The sequence below is a fragment of the Eleginops maclovinus genome, chromosome 3 (assembly GCF_036324505.1).
Source record: "Eleginops maclovinus isolate JMC-PN-2008 ecotype Puerto Natales chromosome 3, JC_Emac_rtc_rv5, whole genome shotgun sequence".
Classification (NCBI taxonomy): domain Eukaryota; kingdom Metazoa; phylum Chordata; class Actinopteri; order Perciformes; family Eleginopidae; genus Eleginops; species Eleginops maclovinus.
The window spans coordinates 4,781,020-4,797,820 of record NC_086351.1 but is presented as its reverse complement, the minus strand read 5'-3'; the positions used below and the strand labels follow the sequence as shown (position 1 = coordinate 4,797,820).

General features: G+C 41.1%; 2 protein-coding genes across 3 annotated transcripts; both read left to right on the top strand.

The window, feature by feature from the left end:
• The first annotated feature begins 212 nt into the window (after positions 1-212).
• On the top strand, positions 213-2,232 carry LOC134861621 (B-cell lymphoma 3 protein homolog). The gene is made up of 4 exons (XM_063878952.1): positions 213-274; positions 593-760; positions 1,221-1,320; positions 1,404-2,232. Exons 1-4 carry the CDS (start codon positions 224-226, stop codon positions 1,517-1,519), a joined length of 435 nt encoding a protein of 144 aa, XP_063735022.1. The 5' UTR covers positions 213-223; the 3' UTR covers positions 1,520-2,232.
• Positions 2,233-2,327: 95 nt separating this feature from the next.
• Positions 2,328-15,262, top strand: LOC134861620 (meprin A subunit beta-like). Of its 2 annotated transcripts, XM_063878951.1 has the most exons (18): positions 2,328-2,530; positions 3,884-6,211; positions 6,350-8,983; positions 9,190-9,208; positions 9,327-9,365; positions 9,467-9,492; positions 9,591-9,678; positions 10,031-10,148; positions 10,416-10,594; positions 11,082-11,300; positions 11,410-11,571; positions 11,872-12,102; positions 12,206-12,662; positions 12,779-12,948; positions 13,039-13,144; positions 13,269-13,301; positions 14,874-14,912; positions 15,081-15,262. In XM_063878951.1, the coding sequence occupies exons 3-18, from the start codon at positions 8,921-8,923 to the stop codon at positions 15,157-15,159; spliced, it is 2,028 nt and encodes a 675-aa protein (XP_063735021.1). In that variant the 5' UTR covers positions 2,328-2,530; positions 3,884-6,211; positions 6,350-8,920; the 3' UTR covers positions 15,160-15,262. The 2 variants fall into 2 exon arrangements, 1 of the variants encoding a protein (XP_063735021.1); XR_010165433.1 differs by lacking the exons at positions 6,350-8,983; positions 9,591-9,678; positions 10,031-10,148; ... (8 more) ...; positions 14,874-14,912; positions 15,081-15,262.
• The last annotated feature ends 1,539 nt before the right edge of the window (positions 15,263-16,801 follow it).

Genomic DNA, 16,801 nt, shown 5'->3' with positions numbered 1-16,801 from the left:
GTGCCCTGGACACATTTGGCCGAAATTGCTGCTGATGCAAGGCGCTGACATCAATGCTATGGTCATCCCTGTGCCGCACAGACCGTGCAGCACTGACATTATTTTCACAACCTCGACAAATTTCCTAACATTACCGACTTGTGCCACCTTCTGAACTTTTCCCCCACTGTACTTTTCTTTTTTTTCTCTAATCAGGACAACAAAAGGTGGTCAGAATCCTCTCATGCACGCGGTGGAGAGCAATAACGCAGACATGGTCCACTTCCTCATCGAGGTAATGAGTGTGTGTGTGTGGTGTTAGTATGGAGAAAGGAGGGTCGTGACTCAGCTCTATTTGATGACTGTTTTCAATCTGGCTGTTAAGCCGCACGCTGAGTTTCCTATTCTATTTTAAAGATAAGGCCTTCAAAGACGTGACGTCCATCAGCAGATTATTTTCTTGCTTAATATCTCATTTTAAAACATGTTCTCTTCTATGTCTCTCCTATCTGATTTTAGCCTGGCCGTTTCACTTTCCATGCTTCTCTACACCTCCCTTTAGCTTTCTATATGAATCACATCTGTGTCAACTGATTCTGTTTTTCTCTCGTAGAGGGGCTGTGATGTCAACAGCCAGTCATACAGTGGGAACACAGCCCTGCACAGCGCGTGTGGCCGAGGTCAGGTGGACACAGTGCGGTTGCTTCTGAAGAGCGGCGCTGACAGCAGCCTCAAGAACTACCACAACGACACACCTGTGATGGTGGCCAAGAACAAGAAAGTGAGCAAAGCAAAATAAAACAGGCTCAATTCTTACTGTGGCATTTGTTTGAGCCTTTTTCATGATTGTGAGTTGCTGTTTCAGGACAATTCAAATAGTTGCAAGAAAACAATGAACCCAAAAAAAGATTACTTAATTAACTGTGAAGGACCTCCTTGGGATTGCCTTATCACACACTGTTATATTCCTTGGAAAATTGCACCACTACTTGTTTGCAAAGGCAAACAATAAAAAATCTACTTGACTAAGCTCTGGTTAGGATAGCAGGAAGAAAATGGTGAAGTAAGAATCGACAGAAAATGTGTGCATCCTTCCCTCTAGAGGACAGACCTGAATGGTGCAGTTTTTTCTCCAACAATATTATATTCTTGTTTACTCAAGTTGTTTACTTTAGATCATTGTGACACGTACTCAAGGTCATTCAAACAAGGTTATTAAAAAGACTATACATCTTTTGCAGATAACAGACGTGTTACGAGGGAGAGGCTCCAACCAAATAAGAGTTCAAGATCAACACTGTGTGTCCCTCTCGTCACATGGGAGCAATTTAACAGAAAATGGTAAGAAAAATGCACACAGGCTCACACGCACAAGTACAATTTAAATCACAGTTTTTAATGTGTAATCTTTACCTCTCTTTCAGGGTCCCCATCTTCCAACCACAGTTATGGATATTCACCTGCAAACACACCACACACCCCTCATTGCAGCACCTCCCATTCTCCAAAGACTCAATCTACACTTATGTATCCAATTTAGTAGTGTAAGTTATATCTGGTGCACCTTGCGACTACCTCCACACAACTAACCTGAAAAGACTGCATTACCCTGAGAGACACTGAAGTCAGCAGAAGGAGAATTCAGGAGAAGATTTAGCCAAAGGGATGACAGAGCAGAAAATGGACTGCATATGAATTTAAACTTCCTCACACTCCATGTTAAAGGACAGTCAAAGTTTGCACTGTTGGGGCTTGATTCCTGAACAGGGTGCCTATCTGCTCATCCACCTCCCTAATAACCAGGACCAAAGTGACTGAAAGCTGTTGCAGTGAAAATCTGGATTTCTCCCTGTGAAGTTACTCCATGCAGCAACAGAAATGTGCAACTGCATGCAATCATGGACTTATATTGAAGACTGTTATTAAACTGCGTGGAGATTTTAATAAATCACAGACATGGGGCTCAGCTTGGTGAACTAAAGGGTCAAAGCATTTTGGCCTTTTTTGTTTAAAGGAGAGAGATGGCAAGAAATTAAGGGCAACAAATACACCATTTTGAAACCTGAAGTCTTCTAGCCAGGCTGCTTACTGTAATGCTTGACAATGTAACTTGACTTGCTTAATATTGCACATGTGTATTCCTTTTTCAACAATGTGTGTCCACAGTACCTTTCAGGTGTGTGCGTGCCTGTGCAAGTGTTGTTATATCACTATGAAAAGTTGTATTTTTTATATAAAATGTGTTCAACAGAATTAACCTTTGTCTTGATTTTGTCAGCTTGCCCCACACACAGCAACATTTGAAAGCAGCGCTGTGATTGGTCAGTGGGAGGTGCTTTGGAGCAAACAACCAGCCCAAAAACGAACGCGCGGCCATGTTGAATTGTCAATATTTCGAAAGAAGAGACAAAAGAGCGAAAACTCGATGGATTTCTCGAAACAGCGAGTATTTACCGAACTTAATTAAACCGTCGACGAAACGTTAAGCAACGACACAACGAGGGAAAACTGTGTGTGGAAGTAGCAAAGTGAAGCTAGCATCGCCTCTCAGGTTGGATAAACAGTCTTTTCTCACCGATTAACAGAACCGTGTATGTTAACTGTGCTAAGCTAACAATAGCATGCTAACTTAAACGTTTGGTCGGGTTAAATTAAAAAGTCGAAGTAACCGAAGCAAACTGTCCAAATGGAACCAGGTTTTTTAGGGTTGTGCACATTGTTTCTCTATGAAATCTTTAAAATAAGTCCCCTTACAAACGGGACTTGACAAGTTAGCGTTAGCATGTTAGCTCAACGGCTAAAGCCACGTTGCTATGCATAAAGTTTTTACGCTGCTTACATTCATGCTAACTAACTTATTTCAGGCTAACTTTGCCATCGTCATTAACAACGGGGTGTTAATGACATGTAAGGTCAACTGTGCGATATCCGGCTGTTTAGTTTATTTTGCATTTAGTTCAAAAGATTAAAAAAGTCCAGGAGCTAACTAGCTCGATCTTGAGTTGATTTGAACTCCTAAACTACGTTAGCTTTAAGTTAGCTTCTACTCTTAGCATCACAACAAAGACGCATTGGCACAGTCGTAATTAATGGAAATGTAGTTTTTATTAAAGTGTTTTGTTTAATCCATACTGTAACCTTGTTAATTTTGTAAGCATTTATTTGGATGTATAATCATCGGCGCCAGTCCATTTTAAAGCCCCTTTTTTGCGGGCTAGTTTTGTTGTTGCTGAACTATTTCACATTCCTTTTATTATTATATATCTTTAATGAACAAGGAACATGCACAAAAGTACACTAGTCTTTCAAGAGAAAATACACTACGTGCCAGATTATAGCTGAAATCTAATTTCCGTCTGCAGTCGACACATAAAAATCAACAAATATTAAGACATTTCACACTAAGGCGTGATTAAGGCCTATCACACTAACAAGTAAAATCATATCAAAACACAGATGTATTAAGTATAAATACTAGAACAATTGGTATATGTAAATACAATTTAACTAGCATCTCAAATTACAAACTGGTTTCCCAAAATTAAACAGTGGGGGGAAAGTATGAACATCTGAGCAGGTTTTAAGATCAGCTGAAGGCATTTTCCAAGGATTTGATATTTTTGGGTATCCTGCACAAACATGTAACAGCTTTCATTAAACAACATTTAATATTGTACGTTGTATAGTAATTGATCATGTTTGCATTATTGATATTTCCACTGCCTGTAACTTTAACTCCTGGATTTCCCAATGCAGGAATAAATAACTCTTGTCTCCTTAAACTGTATTGTGATTCTGATGTTCTTTTGGTACTTGGTATTGTTTGTGTTGTAGTTTATGAAAGATGGTTCTTCTTAATGCACGTCTGAATGTTTGGTTCTGATCTTTTATTATTGCCTGACAGGTAACCTGGATTTTTCTGTTGAGCTGCAATTCCCAAAGCACTTGGCAGACTGTCATCTCAACATTTGCCAGTGAACTAAAGAAAACCGGACAAGGATTACCACAGACATTTTGAGTGGACTGTCCCATGTTTTAGGACAACATTGCTGGAGTGACTTTTTGAGCAAGTATTGAGCCCCAGCAAAAAAAACTTTTTGATGACAAAGAAACGAATCATAAAAATAGTCTTGAGACGTGACCAAGCAGAATATATTTTACTACTGGCCAATTTGAATGTACAGAAATAGCACTTGGATTTAACGAGCCAAGATACTCCGAAGAACACAAAAAGATAATTCTGAATTATACAGCCAGGATAAAGTATTTTAAGATAGGTTGTAGTACAGCAAACATTTGTTACATATGTACTAGTCTAGCTATATATCTAGCACCAATGGATCGTTTTGCAGTGAGGAAAGTGCCAGAGGGACAGGCTGCCATGACAGAGGGTCAGGCTGCCACGACAGAGGGACAGGCCGCCACGATAGGGCAAGGACAGGCTTCCGAAGCGTCAACTTCGCAAAAAAGACGAAAAAGAAAATACAATGAGGAATATGTTAAATATGGATTCACAGTGACGACAGACAGAGCAGGAGAGGAGGTACCACTGTGTTTCGTATGTTCAACAATTCTCTGTGATGAAGCTATGAAGCCGTCGAAACTTACGCGGCATATGGAGACGCATCACGTCCACTTGAAGGCCAAACCCGTTGAGTACATGCAACAGATGTTGCGTGATTTCAAAGGACAGCAGGCTACCATGAGGAAGAGTGCAAAAATAAATGAAAACGCACTGAAAGCATCGTATCTGGTCGCTCTCAGGGTTGCAAAAATTAAGAAGCCCAATACCATTGCAGAGCAGCTTATATTGCCAGCAGCCATAGATATGTGCAGAGCTATGGTAAGCGAAGAATGTGCCAACAAATTAAAAACTATTCCGTTGTCAGACAACACAATCGGAAGACGAATTGGGGAAATGGCAAATGATGTCAAAGACCAGCTGATGGCAAAACTTCAGACAGTTCTGTTTTCCCTTCAAATCGACGAGACGACAGATGTTACTAATGATGCGCAACTGTTAACATTTGTGCGATACGAGGACAGTGGCACTATGTGCGAGGAATTTCTTTTTTGCAAACCACTGCCCGGGCGAACTACCGGTGTAGAAATATTTAAAGCACTGGACGATTTTTTCACGGAGCACAATATCTCGTGGCAGAGGTGCGTTGCATTATGCAGCGATGGGGCCCGAGCCATGAGTGGCAGCAAGACTGGACTGTTTGCGCATGTAAGGAGGGTGGCTCCGGGGGTAATTTGGACACACTGCCTGATTCATAGAGAGGCTCTCGCCTCCAAAGATCTCAGTGTTGAGCTCAGTGGTGTGTTTGATGTCGTTGTCAAGACGGTCAACTTCATAAAACGAAACGCATTGAATACACGCCTGTTTTCATCCCTATGCCATGACTTGGGAAGTGAACACAGCTCTCTCCTTTATCATTCAGAGGTGCGTTGGCTGTCTCGCGGCGCTGTGCTCGCCCGTGTGTTTGAACTACGCGGAGCTATCTACGAGTTCTTGTGCGAGAAGCATTCTGATCTGGCTTCCAATTTCAACGATAGTTACTGGTTAACTAAGCTGGCGTACCTCACAGATGTTTTTGCAGAGCTGAACAAGTTGAACAGCTCCATGCAAGGGAGAGATGCAAACGTCATGCAGCTCTACGAGAAGCTCGACGCATTTGTGAAAAAAATGTCAAAGTGGATCGAACGAGTGGAGAGCAATAACTTGGCGATGTTTCCTTCAGTTGAGGAATACCCTGACAGCACTGACATCAACGACACTATATGTGAGCATTTGAGGAAGCTTGTGCGTCAATTCGCAAAGTACTTCACTGATTCGGAAGAGTGGCGCCGTGACAGCAAGTGGATCCTGCTCCCATTCAGTGACGATGCATCAGTAGGGTCAAGTCTGACGGCTGTGGAAGAGGATAAGCTGATTGAGATGTCCACAGACTCTGTCAGGAGGCATATGTACGACACACAGCCCCTTGTTAAATTCTGGATAAGTTGCCAGACAGAATTTCCACAGCTTGCTGCAAAAGCAATGAGGTGTCTTTTGCCCTTTCCAACCACATACCTGTGTGAGAGTGGTTTTTCTACACTGGCGTACTTAAAGAATAAGTACAGGGCTAGGCTTGATCCAGAGAATGACATGAGACTGTCTCTGTCTACCATTTCGCCACGAATAGACAGGCTGTGTGGACTTCACCACGCCCAGATATCACACTGACAGGTAGGCCTAATTCTCCCATGTTTTCACTGTTACGACCCTGGCGGGTTTAGGCCCCGCCCTGTGTTAATGGTAAGCCTGTTCTCTCTCCCTGCTTTTCTCAATCTCTCTCTGCTTTTCTCAATCTCTCTGTCTCTACAGCAGGTGATTGGTGACAGGTCTGTCCTGGCTGGGTTATAAAAGCCCTGACCAGCCAGCAGTTGAGGCTGCCTTGGTCTTCATTTGTTGGATTTTGGTTCTCCGGTGTTGTTGGATTTTTGTTCTCCGTTGTTGTTTTGTCACACACCTAGACTGACTTTGCATGACATTTTTAGTTACTTTTCCCAATACTGAATTGCACAACACTTTATTATTCTTTATTCTTTCTTTAAAATAATCTTTAATTTAATTTAATTTAATAAATCTACTTTTATTATTATAAAATCTGCGTGGCCTCTCTTTCATGTTTCATGCATTGAGCTATGCATGTAACACCAAATACACACGCGCACGCGCAGGCACATCAGTGGGCCGCGGATTGCTTTCTAGTCCGAATGGTGGTCCCTGGGACAAAACCAGTTGAAAACCCCTGCTCTAGTCTAATGTCAACAATGTTGCACTGATTTGTAGACACTTTGTCACATGACCTGGAAGCTATTGAAAAGAATAGCAAACAAAAACTGAGGTTTCTTTTCCTAAAATATAGTTAAATAAAACATAAAAAGCACTACAATTCTTTAAAAATGAGGTGCGTCCTATTTGTCCAGTGTAGTGATACAATCCTGCAATAATTAGGAGGCATTAGGTCAAAGGACATGGAAGCTATTGAAAGAGTTTTCATTCACGAAACTGTAGATTTGTTTATTGAAGAAATGGTACAAGAACCAAAACCTAACAACAACAGGAGTGTCCTACCTGTCCAGTGTGGTCTTACAGTTCTGCACCGTCTAATCGAAACTGCTTAATTAACATAACATTTTTTATGTAAAAAATGGCAAATGCCTTGGAAGTTATGTCGTGCAAACACCACTCCAGTACTTAAACAAATAGCGACACACACCTTGTTGGTGGGCGTGTTAATGCAATCTAAGTTCAATATATTGAATTATATCAGACCAAGGATTATTCTGAAACAGGTCTAAAAGTACACACCAGATGTTTGCAATTCCTCAAACATCTTTGACATGTATGACTTGTATACTCTGGGAGTAAGGCCTTAAAAGAGGGTAAGGCTGACCTGTCGTCTCCCAAGGTCAAAAAGACAGAGATCTATGCATCTGTTAATATGTTCACTGGGCAGGCTGGCGCTTGAAAGTTGGAATGTTTGTGCATTGGGGGGCAGAAAAAGATCGTATATAACCGGTTCGATTCCTCCAAGCCGGGAGAAGCAACGTGGTGTTTTCACAGTATTATGCTTGTTACATATATAATATTTAACCTCATCCATTTCTGTGTCTGTGTCTTAATGTGTTTCTACTGATTAATGTTGTGAGTGTTAAGGTCTCGGCTCCACGACAGGCGAGCTGTTTTTCGGCCCCTGTCCATCTCTATGATCTCATGGTTACGCTGATGACACCCAGCTTTACATCTCCGAAAAAAGTTTTCCACAGCCACAAACTCCCCTCACCAGCTGACTGACATTAGACCTGGATGCAAAACCACTTTATGAAACTCAACTGCATCCAGTCAGAACTCATCATTGTAAGCTCAACCTCCTGACAATGTGTAGCAATTCACTAAAGGTCTAGTTACACAGTGAGTCACAGTCTGCTCCCTCACTCACCTATTTTCTGCATTACTATTTCTCTGTCACCTTAGTCACCTGGTAGCCACAGCCTGTTTGCTCTCTCACTCTCTGTTGCACCCATCAGCTCCACTAGTATAGGCCCCCTTCCCTCTCACCTCAGTGCCAGATAGTACTTCGCAACATGCAAGTCTTTCCCGCATTCCTTCCCAGATTTCTCTCCCGATTTCGCTCGGTTTCCTGACCCTGCCTGTACCTGCGTCTACTGTCTCGCCTACTCCTGGAACCCTCGCCTGTCCCCGACCTGCCCTTTGCCCACTGTCTGCCGGTTTGTCGTTCTACCAACCACTGCCTTGTATCAGAACTGTACTTTGAAAACTATTAATAATAAAGCTGGTTACCGACTTTCCCTGGTCTCCCGTGTGTTGCACTTTGGTTCTCAGCTTGCTGCTGACAGAGACAAATGCAATAAAAAACGTTTCTACTGTGTGTGAATGTGGTCCTTAAATCTATGGAACAACTAAGGCAGAATGTTCTCTGCTCTCAAAAGAAATGCCTAAGGGTCCTTTGGGTGCATGTTCTACCTTTACAGCATTGCAACCACAACATCAATTGCTTTAAGTGTTTGAAAGATGTTAAAACAATGTTGAAAAACTACAATTTCTGAAGATTTTTCAAACCTGTTTTTCGTTGGTCATAATGCGTAAAACACTTCAGGTTTATCTGTTACAGTCTTAGCTTCTCATGTTCAGTTAAGGAACAGACCATCTGGCCGGCAGACGGTAAACACAGAACAGCACTTTCTATCTTCTTTAAATACAAATTAAGCTAACAGAATATTTGTAATAATTTAAAGGAGAGGCAAAACTTTTAGCGGCTTTATTTTGTTTCAGTTATTTTAGCATACATAGTTACGTCTTGTATTGTTGATGCTTATTCATTTACTGTATCTCTGTTTTATATTTTGAGTTTGTTTCCGAGACACAAGCATGAAAGGCTATATTTTCCTTGTCGTGGCCTTGACGGTTTCATCAGTATCCTCCAGAAGAGCAGTAAGAGTTACTTTATTGTTGAGTTTTCTGTCAAATTATAATGTTTAAAGCAGGATTCGATGGATGGTTTGACTAGAATATCTTACCTGAACCCCAGAACATCAATCATTAGAATATATTAGAATCACCTTGTTTGTATTTCATGTTGTCCATTAACACATTTTATTACTACTTCTGTTGATTCAACTAAATGTAATTGTTCACAGGTCGGGAAAAAGATAGTGGGTAAGTTGTCACGTTTCAGATTTCTCATTTTGTTCCATAAAATGTATTTATTACCTAATCATATAATTGATGTTATGATTGATTTACCTTATAAGGCAGCATCTTATCTATTTTTTAGAAATTGGTGAAAGCAAGAGCATTGCAGAGGCAAACAAGGGTAAAGTAAACATCTTCATATAATGACCTTGTGGTAATACTGTTTAGTCAACCAAGCACATTTGTTGAGGCCTAAAAAAGTTAAATGTTTCTGCTTCTTAGGCTCTTTGCATGATGATATCCTGAAGGTGGGTCTACGTTTTTATTATTAAATCATTCAAATGATAAATGTGTTCGTGTGAATTGTTCTGTGTCACATAATAACATTTCTCATAAATCTTCTCAGGCACCACCAAACACGCAAAAGAGTGCCACTACCGATGGGGACAAACTGTGGACATCACCAGTCGCATATGTATTGGACAAAAACCTTGGTGAATATATAATTAATTGCATTAACCAGAATATTTGTCTTTGTTAGTGAGGACCACACAAATATAAGATATGTTAGGGTTAGGGTTGCATATTTAACATAGTTGACAGACAGGTTGATCAACAGGCATCAGTAACCTGCAGGACAGGAACCACAAAGCAGCAGAACATTGACTTGAACAGAGTTACCTCCACCCCCTCCCCCCCTCCCCCTCCCAACACCCCTTCATCTAAGCTTAAATAAGGAATTTGAGAAATTCATCCAAATAATGCAAGAAAACCTCATCTTTTATTATCATTTACAATCTTATTTCTTTGTTCTCCTTTCTTAATAATTCTCATGCTCAATGGAAGAGATGAATGCTAAAGGACTCATCCTGAAAGCCTTTGACCAGTTCAGGTTGAAGTCATGTATCGACTTCAAACCAAGAGACTCTGAGGAGTATTACATCTCGGTCAAAAAGAAAGACGGGTATGATTTGTATTTTTCTTGTTGTTTTTTTAATAAATCTTCCTCCTTTGTTACTTTTCCACAAAAAGTACTTCAACATTAAACTTAGACGTGCAGAGATCTGTACGTAGATGAGCCTTTAATTATATGTGTTTGTTTTATTGTTTGATAAATATGCACTCTCTTTTGTTAATTTGCCTTTGTACATATTTTTAACTTGCTCTTTTAATGCTTTTAATAAATGAGGTACAATGAGCTGTTTGTGATGACTACTTTGTCCCATTTTAGATGTTATTCATACATTGGGAAAGTAAAATCCAACGGACAGGAGCTGTCCATCGGGAGATTTTGTGATGATATCTCAACGGTTGAACATGAGTTCCTCCATGCTTTGGGCTTCTACCACGAACAGTCCAGATATGACAGAGATGATCATGTGACCATTGTTTACAAGAACATCGAAGCAGGTTTTATGAATGCTTTCATTATAACAGGCTGGTTTTTTGTATGTGTTTTGCCAAGGTATATGAAGGACCTAGACAGGGTTGCAAATGTAAAAGTTATTCTGGCATTAGGAAGTTAATAAACACACCATCAATGTTATAATTGTTTAACTAAAGGCATTATTTGCAATAGTATTAACGAATGGAAGAATCAATATGAAGTAATATAACTCCAAATCATTTTATTCCTATCATACTAAGAAGTTTTAAAAAAGGTCAGAATAAATATGTGTTTGAGTTTGTTTTTTCAGTCTTTTGTCATTTAAAACAGAAGAGATGCAACATGTGACATTTGTGACAATCCTCTAATTGATTGGTTGAGAAAATATACATCTTTTTATTGTCCAATCAAAGATTTTTGAGTTTTGCTTTAATCATTTATTTTGCTCTGAAGTTTTTTTTTGTTACATTATTTTGTAATGATGGTTGGCTTTTTATATGTGTCATCTAGGTTATGAATATAATTTTTTAGAAGAAAGCAATGAAACCACCACCACCCAGGGAGTCCCGTACGACTACTGGTCAGTGATGCACTACGGCAAAGATGATTTCACCAATGGCAACGGGTCAACTATTATAACCAAAGACCCAAAGTTCCAGGATGTGATTGGTCAGAGACTGGAAGTGAGTCCCAAAGATGTTCTGGAGCTGAACAGCCTCTACAAATGCCGTAAGTGTTGGAAGATTAAAGAGAGGGACCTTTATACTGCATGTTCCAGTGACTAATATCAGTTAACTCAATTTGATAATAATACGCCGTTCTTTATCTTACTCTACAGAGTCAACCATCGCATTTCAGATGCAGTGCAGCTTCTCTGATGAGACCATGTGTCAAATGACTAGCTGTTCACAGAGTGGGCTTGCCTGGGAAATGGTAAAAAAGGTTAAAGGGGGTCCTATGTCTGACCACACCAGTTTACCCAGTGGCAGTGGTGAACAAGGTACGTTTTTAAAATCCATTGCAATTGTTGTATAAAGCCAAATATACGGCTGAACTACAATATTTAATATTCCTTTAAATCTCCCGAATGCCTGATCCCCTCATGTCTTGTCGAGAATGTAATAAGTGCATACCTCCACAAATAAAATAAAACACAATTGAATGACACAAAAGTAGTATTATCATCTGTAGACAGAAGTGGGGCCACATACATCTTACTGAAATATCAATGTACCTTTTGTATAGATGTTACATTTGAAAGTCTGCCATAACGCATTATTTTGGGATCATGACATTCTAGGTGAAGATGCGGGTTACTTCATGCATGTGAGCATGGGCACAGGTGAGATGGGAGACTCAGCCTGGCTGGAGACCCACAGGATGAGTCTCAACAGGGAGCATCATGTCCAGTGTCTCCAGTTCTACTATTACCACAGTGGGAGTAGGTCAGACCACCTCAACATCTGGATCAGAGAGTTTCAGGATGAATTGGACTTCAATGGAACCCCACGCCTCATGGGACAGATTCATGGTAATGTTGCATGTTGCATCATCCTCTATAAATAGCATTTAATAATATTGTGTTTGAAAGCTGTTTATAATGCAATTCAGACATTACACATTTCTTCCTCCAGGTGGACCAACAAAAGACTGGAAGCTCCATCATGTTTCCCTGGATGCCGCCAAGCACTTCACGGTGGAGTTTGAGGCTCGTAAAGGAGCAGGAAGCTCTGCAGGCGGCTTCTCAATCGATGACTTCAATCTGTCGGAGATCGAATGTCCACATGTTACCATTCAGCTTGATGACTTTGAGCGAAATTGGGAGGCCAGTGAGATTGAAGCCACTATCTACAGCCCTCGGCAATACTCCAGTGGGGGCTATGCTTACGTGGTACAGGTTGTACTGTTCGATAAATATTTCGGATTGTTTGTGCAACTCGTGTCTGGTAAAAATGATGACCGGCTGGAGTGGCCTTGCACAGAAAGGCAGGTGACCTTCAAAATGCTGGATCAGAACTCCAACATCCAGCTGCAGATGTCCAAGCAACATAGTATCACCAGTGACCTAAGCACGTTCGATTCTGATGGCAAGTCTTAAAGAACATTAAAATGTTCAGTACCTATTTACATGAGAAGTTTCTGGTTTAGCAGTGTTTGTTTTCTTCTAATTAAGCTTAAATGATCTATTGCTTTCTATAAACAGGCAGCTATCTGTGGGACAATCCTCGTCTGAATGGATATTCCTACGTAGATGACAATGGGGAAACCATCTTCGCCGGACCTCTGTTTGGCAGATCCTTTTTTTCCAATAAAAAGGAAATAAAAACCAGAGAGTTCCTCAAGGGAGGAAGTGTCATTTTCAGCTTTAGCTTCCAAGGCAGGCTGATTTTTTTTTCTTGAAATGTTTAACTTTACTGTCAGTTCACATTTCTTTGCACATAATTACCCATATTTTGTTCTTTGCTAGATATCACTGCTCTCATCAATGGAAGTGCTCTGCCACGTCCTCAAGTGGGACCTGTAGATATTAAATATCCTCCTAAAGATCTGAACGAAGGCCCTTGTTCATCATGGTAGGACATTGTGTTATTGGATGAAGTACATTTTTAGGCACTAAAACCACTTCTTATTTTCAAAACAGAACTTCAATTAAAATGAATTGAATATGTCTTTCAAATGATGCCATTTATTTTACAGGATCAGCCCAATTCCCAAGACAACTGAAGAGAGGTTTTCACATTGACTCACACACATTACACTTCTTGATGCTGTTATAATCTTGTTTACAGACAGAGGTGGGAGAAGTAGTCAGATCTTGTACTTGAGCATTTCGGCCGCTTGTATCCGCGATCTCGTTTTTTCGGTCATGACCCCTCCTTCATGACCATAGGTGAGGGTAGCAACGAAGATGGCACGGTAAACAGAGAGCTTTGCCTTCTGGCTCAGCTCTCTTTTCGTCACAATGGTGCGATAAAGCGACTGCAGTACCGCTCCCGCTGCTCCGATTCTCCGGCCCATCTCACGCTCCATTGTTCCCTCACTCGAGAACAAGACCCCGAGATACTTGAACTCCTTCACTTGGGGTAAGGCCTCATTCCCTACCTGGAGTGGACAGTCCATCGGTTTCCTGCTGAGAACCATGGCTTCAGATTTGGAGGTGCTGATCCTCATCCGAGCTGCATCACACTCGGCCGCGAACCGATCCAGTGAGTGCTGAAGGTCACAGACCGATGAAGCTATTAGGACCACATCATCTGCAAAAAGCAGTGGTGCAATCCTTAGCCCACCGAACTGCAGACCACCTCCCCCACGACTATACCTCGAAATCCTGTCCATGAATATCACAAACAAGATTGGTGACAAAGCGCAGCCCTGGCCGAAGCCAACCCTCACCGGAAATCGGTCCGACGTACTACCGAGGACCCGGACACAGCTCTCGCTTTGGGAGTACAGAGATTGGATGGCCCTGAGTAGAGACCCCCTCACCCCATACTCCCGCAGCACCTCCCACAGTATCTCCCTGTGAACCCGGTCATACGCCTTCTCCAAATCCACAAAGCACATGTAGACCGGATGAGCGTACTCCCAGGACCCCTCCAGGATCCTTGCGGGAGTAAAAAGCTGGTCCGTCGTTCCACGACCAGGACGAAATCCGCATTGTTCCTCTTCAATCTGAGGTTCGACAATCGGCCGGGCCCTCCTTTCCAGCACCTTAGAGTAAACTGTGAGTAATGTGATGCCTCTATAATTGGCACACACCCTCTGATCCCGCTTTTTAAAAAGGGGAACCACCACCCCGGTCTGCAACTCCTTCGGTACTGTTTCCGACTTCCATGCAATGTTGATGAGACGTGTCAACCATGACAGTCCCTCAACACCCAGAGCCTTCAGCATTTCTGGGCGGATCTCATCCACCCCCGGGGCTTTGCCACTGTGGAGTTGTTTGACAACATCAGTGACTTCCACCCATGAGATTGGAGTTGATCCCCATCATACTCCAGCTCCGCCTCTAACAAAGAGGGCGGAGTTGTCGGGTTCAGGAGTTCCTCAAAGTGTTCCTTCCACCTCCTCAACACCCTATCATCTGTAAAGTAACTAAAGGTATTAAATAAATAGTGGAGTAGAAGGACAACGTAGCAAACCATTAAATACTCAAGTAAAGTACAAGTATCTCAAAATTATACGTACAGTACTGGAGTAAGTGTACCAAGTTACTTTACACCACTGTTTACATATATGTATATTTGAAATGAAGCATTTAGATTTATATACACCTTTCTAATTATGATATGCGTTTTACAGCATTACAACCCTTGACCCTCCAAGACCCACCGATGACAGGTATTCACATTTACTCCCACACGATGCATTAACCTGTAAGCTGTAAAGACAGTGGGCTTTGCTAGCTTGATTTAATACTGTTGAGGGACTTTCCACTTGTTACAAAATACAGTTTTGTGTCTAAAATCCTCATATCTTAATTTATCCATCCATTTCTTCCGGCTTCAGCATTTTTGGCTTCTCTCCTGGTTTGGTTTGTTCTCCTTTCCTCACCCTGCTGCTAGCGTTGATGCTGTTGGTACCTTGAAGCACATGTCACCTCTGCGCATGACGGGACCAGCAAATGTGCCACTGGCCGAGTAATTCAGCAGTTCTTACATTTATTAAGTTGCTTTTTGTGTGTTGTTTTTTTTTTAAAAGGATAAAAGAAAAAGTGGTACTGTATCACAATGTATAACAGCTTATGTAAAAGTCAGTGAAATAGCTGCACGGTTGATGGTGTTGTGAAAATATATTCGTGAAAACCTCTTATTGTGATCATGTGTGTCCGGGTCCAACTGATAACTGGGAGTTCATTATTATAACCATGTTTTTGTTTGCCTATTTCCTCATTTCTCATGGACATTACCACCTAAATTGACATTAATTAAATTAAAAAGCTCCAATATTTACTGTAATGTATTGATTGTTGTTTAACAGCTTCACTCATTATTTAACAGGTCTGAATTCAAACAAATGAATGCCTAATATCAAAATAAAATTCAAATATATCCTTTGTTTATATGTTTAAAAAAAGACCTAGCATGTTATTTAAACAGAAACTTACAGGAATGATTGTGTTTGAAGCTTTTTGATTCATGAAGGCGGTTGATCAGTGTAACCAGGATTATTTTTGAGCGATTTCCAGTTTTTTGATTATCTATTTTGGGTTTGGGTTCAAAGAAATGAAAAATGAGATTTCATTGCTTTAATAACTGGCTGATAAACGGAAAAGGTTTAGTGAGCCTTTATTTTTGTAGTGGTCACAACGTTAGCCTTTTTGAGAATGTAATAAATGAGTTGGAAACGACATGGTTTGCTTTGTGTTAGACAATGCTTATTAGTATTTGGGATTCTAAAGGCGGCAGTGGCTCAGTCTGTAGGGACTCAGACATTAAACCCAAGGGTTGCTGGTTCCCTTCCCAATCAGACAAAACAAATAAGGAGTGTGGACTGGTAGCTGGAAAGGTGCCAGACTGCCAGTTCGCCTCGTGTGCCCTGCCTAGGTGACCCTGGGCCCCCCTTGATCATAGCCCCCAACTGCTCCCTGATGGCTTCATCACTCTGGCACCTCTTCAGATGCATGTATGCAACACACCTGAAATAATTGTAGTGTGTAACACCGTGTGAGTACTTGAATGCGTGTGTGTACTGTTGGGTTGAATGGAAAAACAGAGTGAAAACTGGGGGAGAAAGGTTCATCTCCATCTTAATAAAAACTCACCGATTGGAAGGCAGTCTTAGTAACCGGCTTGCTGCACACAAACCATGTAACATAATAGATGGTGGAAGTTCTTTCTCTGTCACTTGGTCCAACAAATCACATTTATTCAATAACGGTCAGAAAAGATGTGATTAAACCAGCGTGAGCAGATCTCTTTTGGCCACTTGATGGCAGCAGAAATAAGCAAAACAAAGGAAGCATCTTGATCACCTCTCTACTGTAGTGTGGGCAACTGCTATACAGAGCCCAGGGAGAAATGGGGGCGCCCATGACTATCTCAATGTACTAGCTTTTTTTTAATGACAACTGAAACTATGACTGTTTTAACAGGCTTACTATAATATACCAGCAATTAATGTATGATTTGTTTTCCGGAGATACTTCAATAACCTAAGTAGTATTATACATTGTGTGACTTTGGAATACGATACGGCGCACTATACAATTACCTTTTAACAACCTAGTT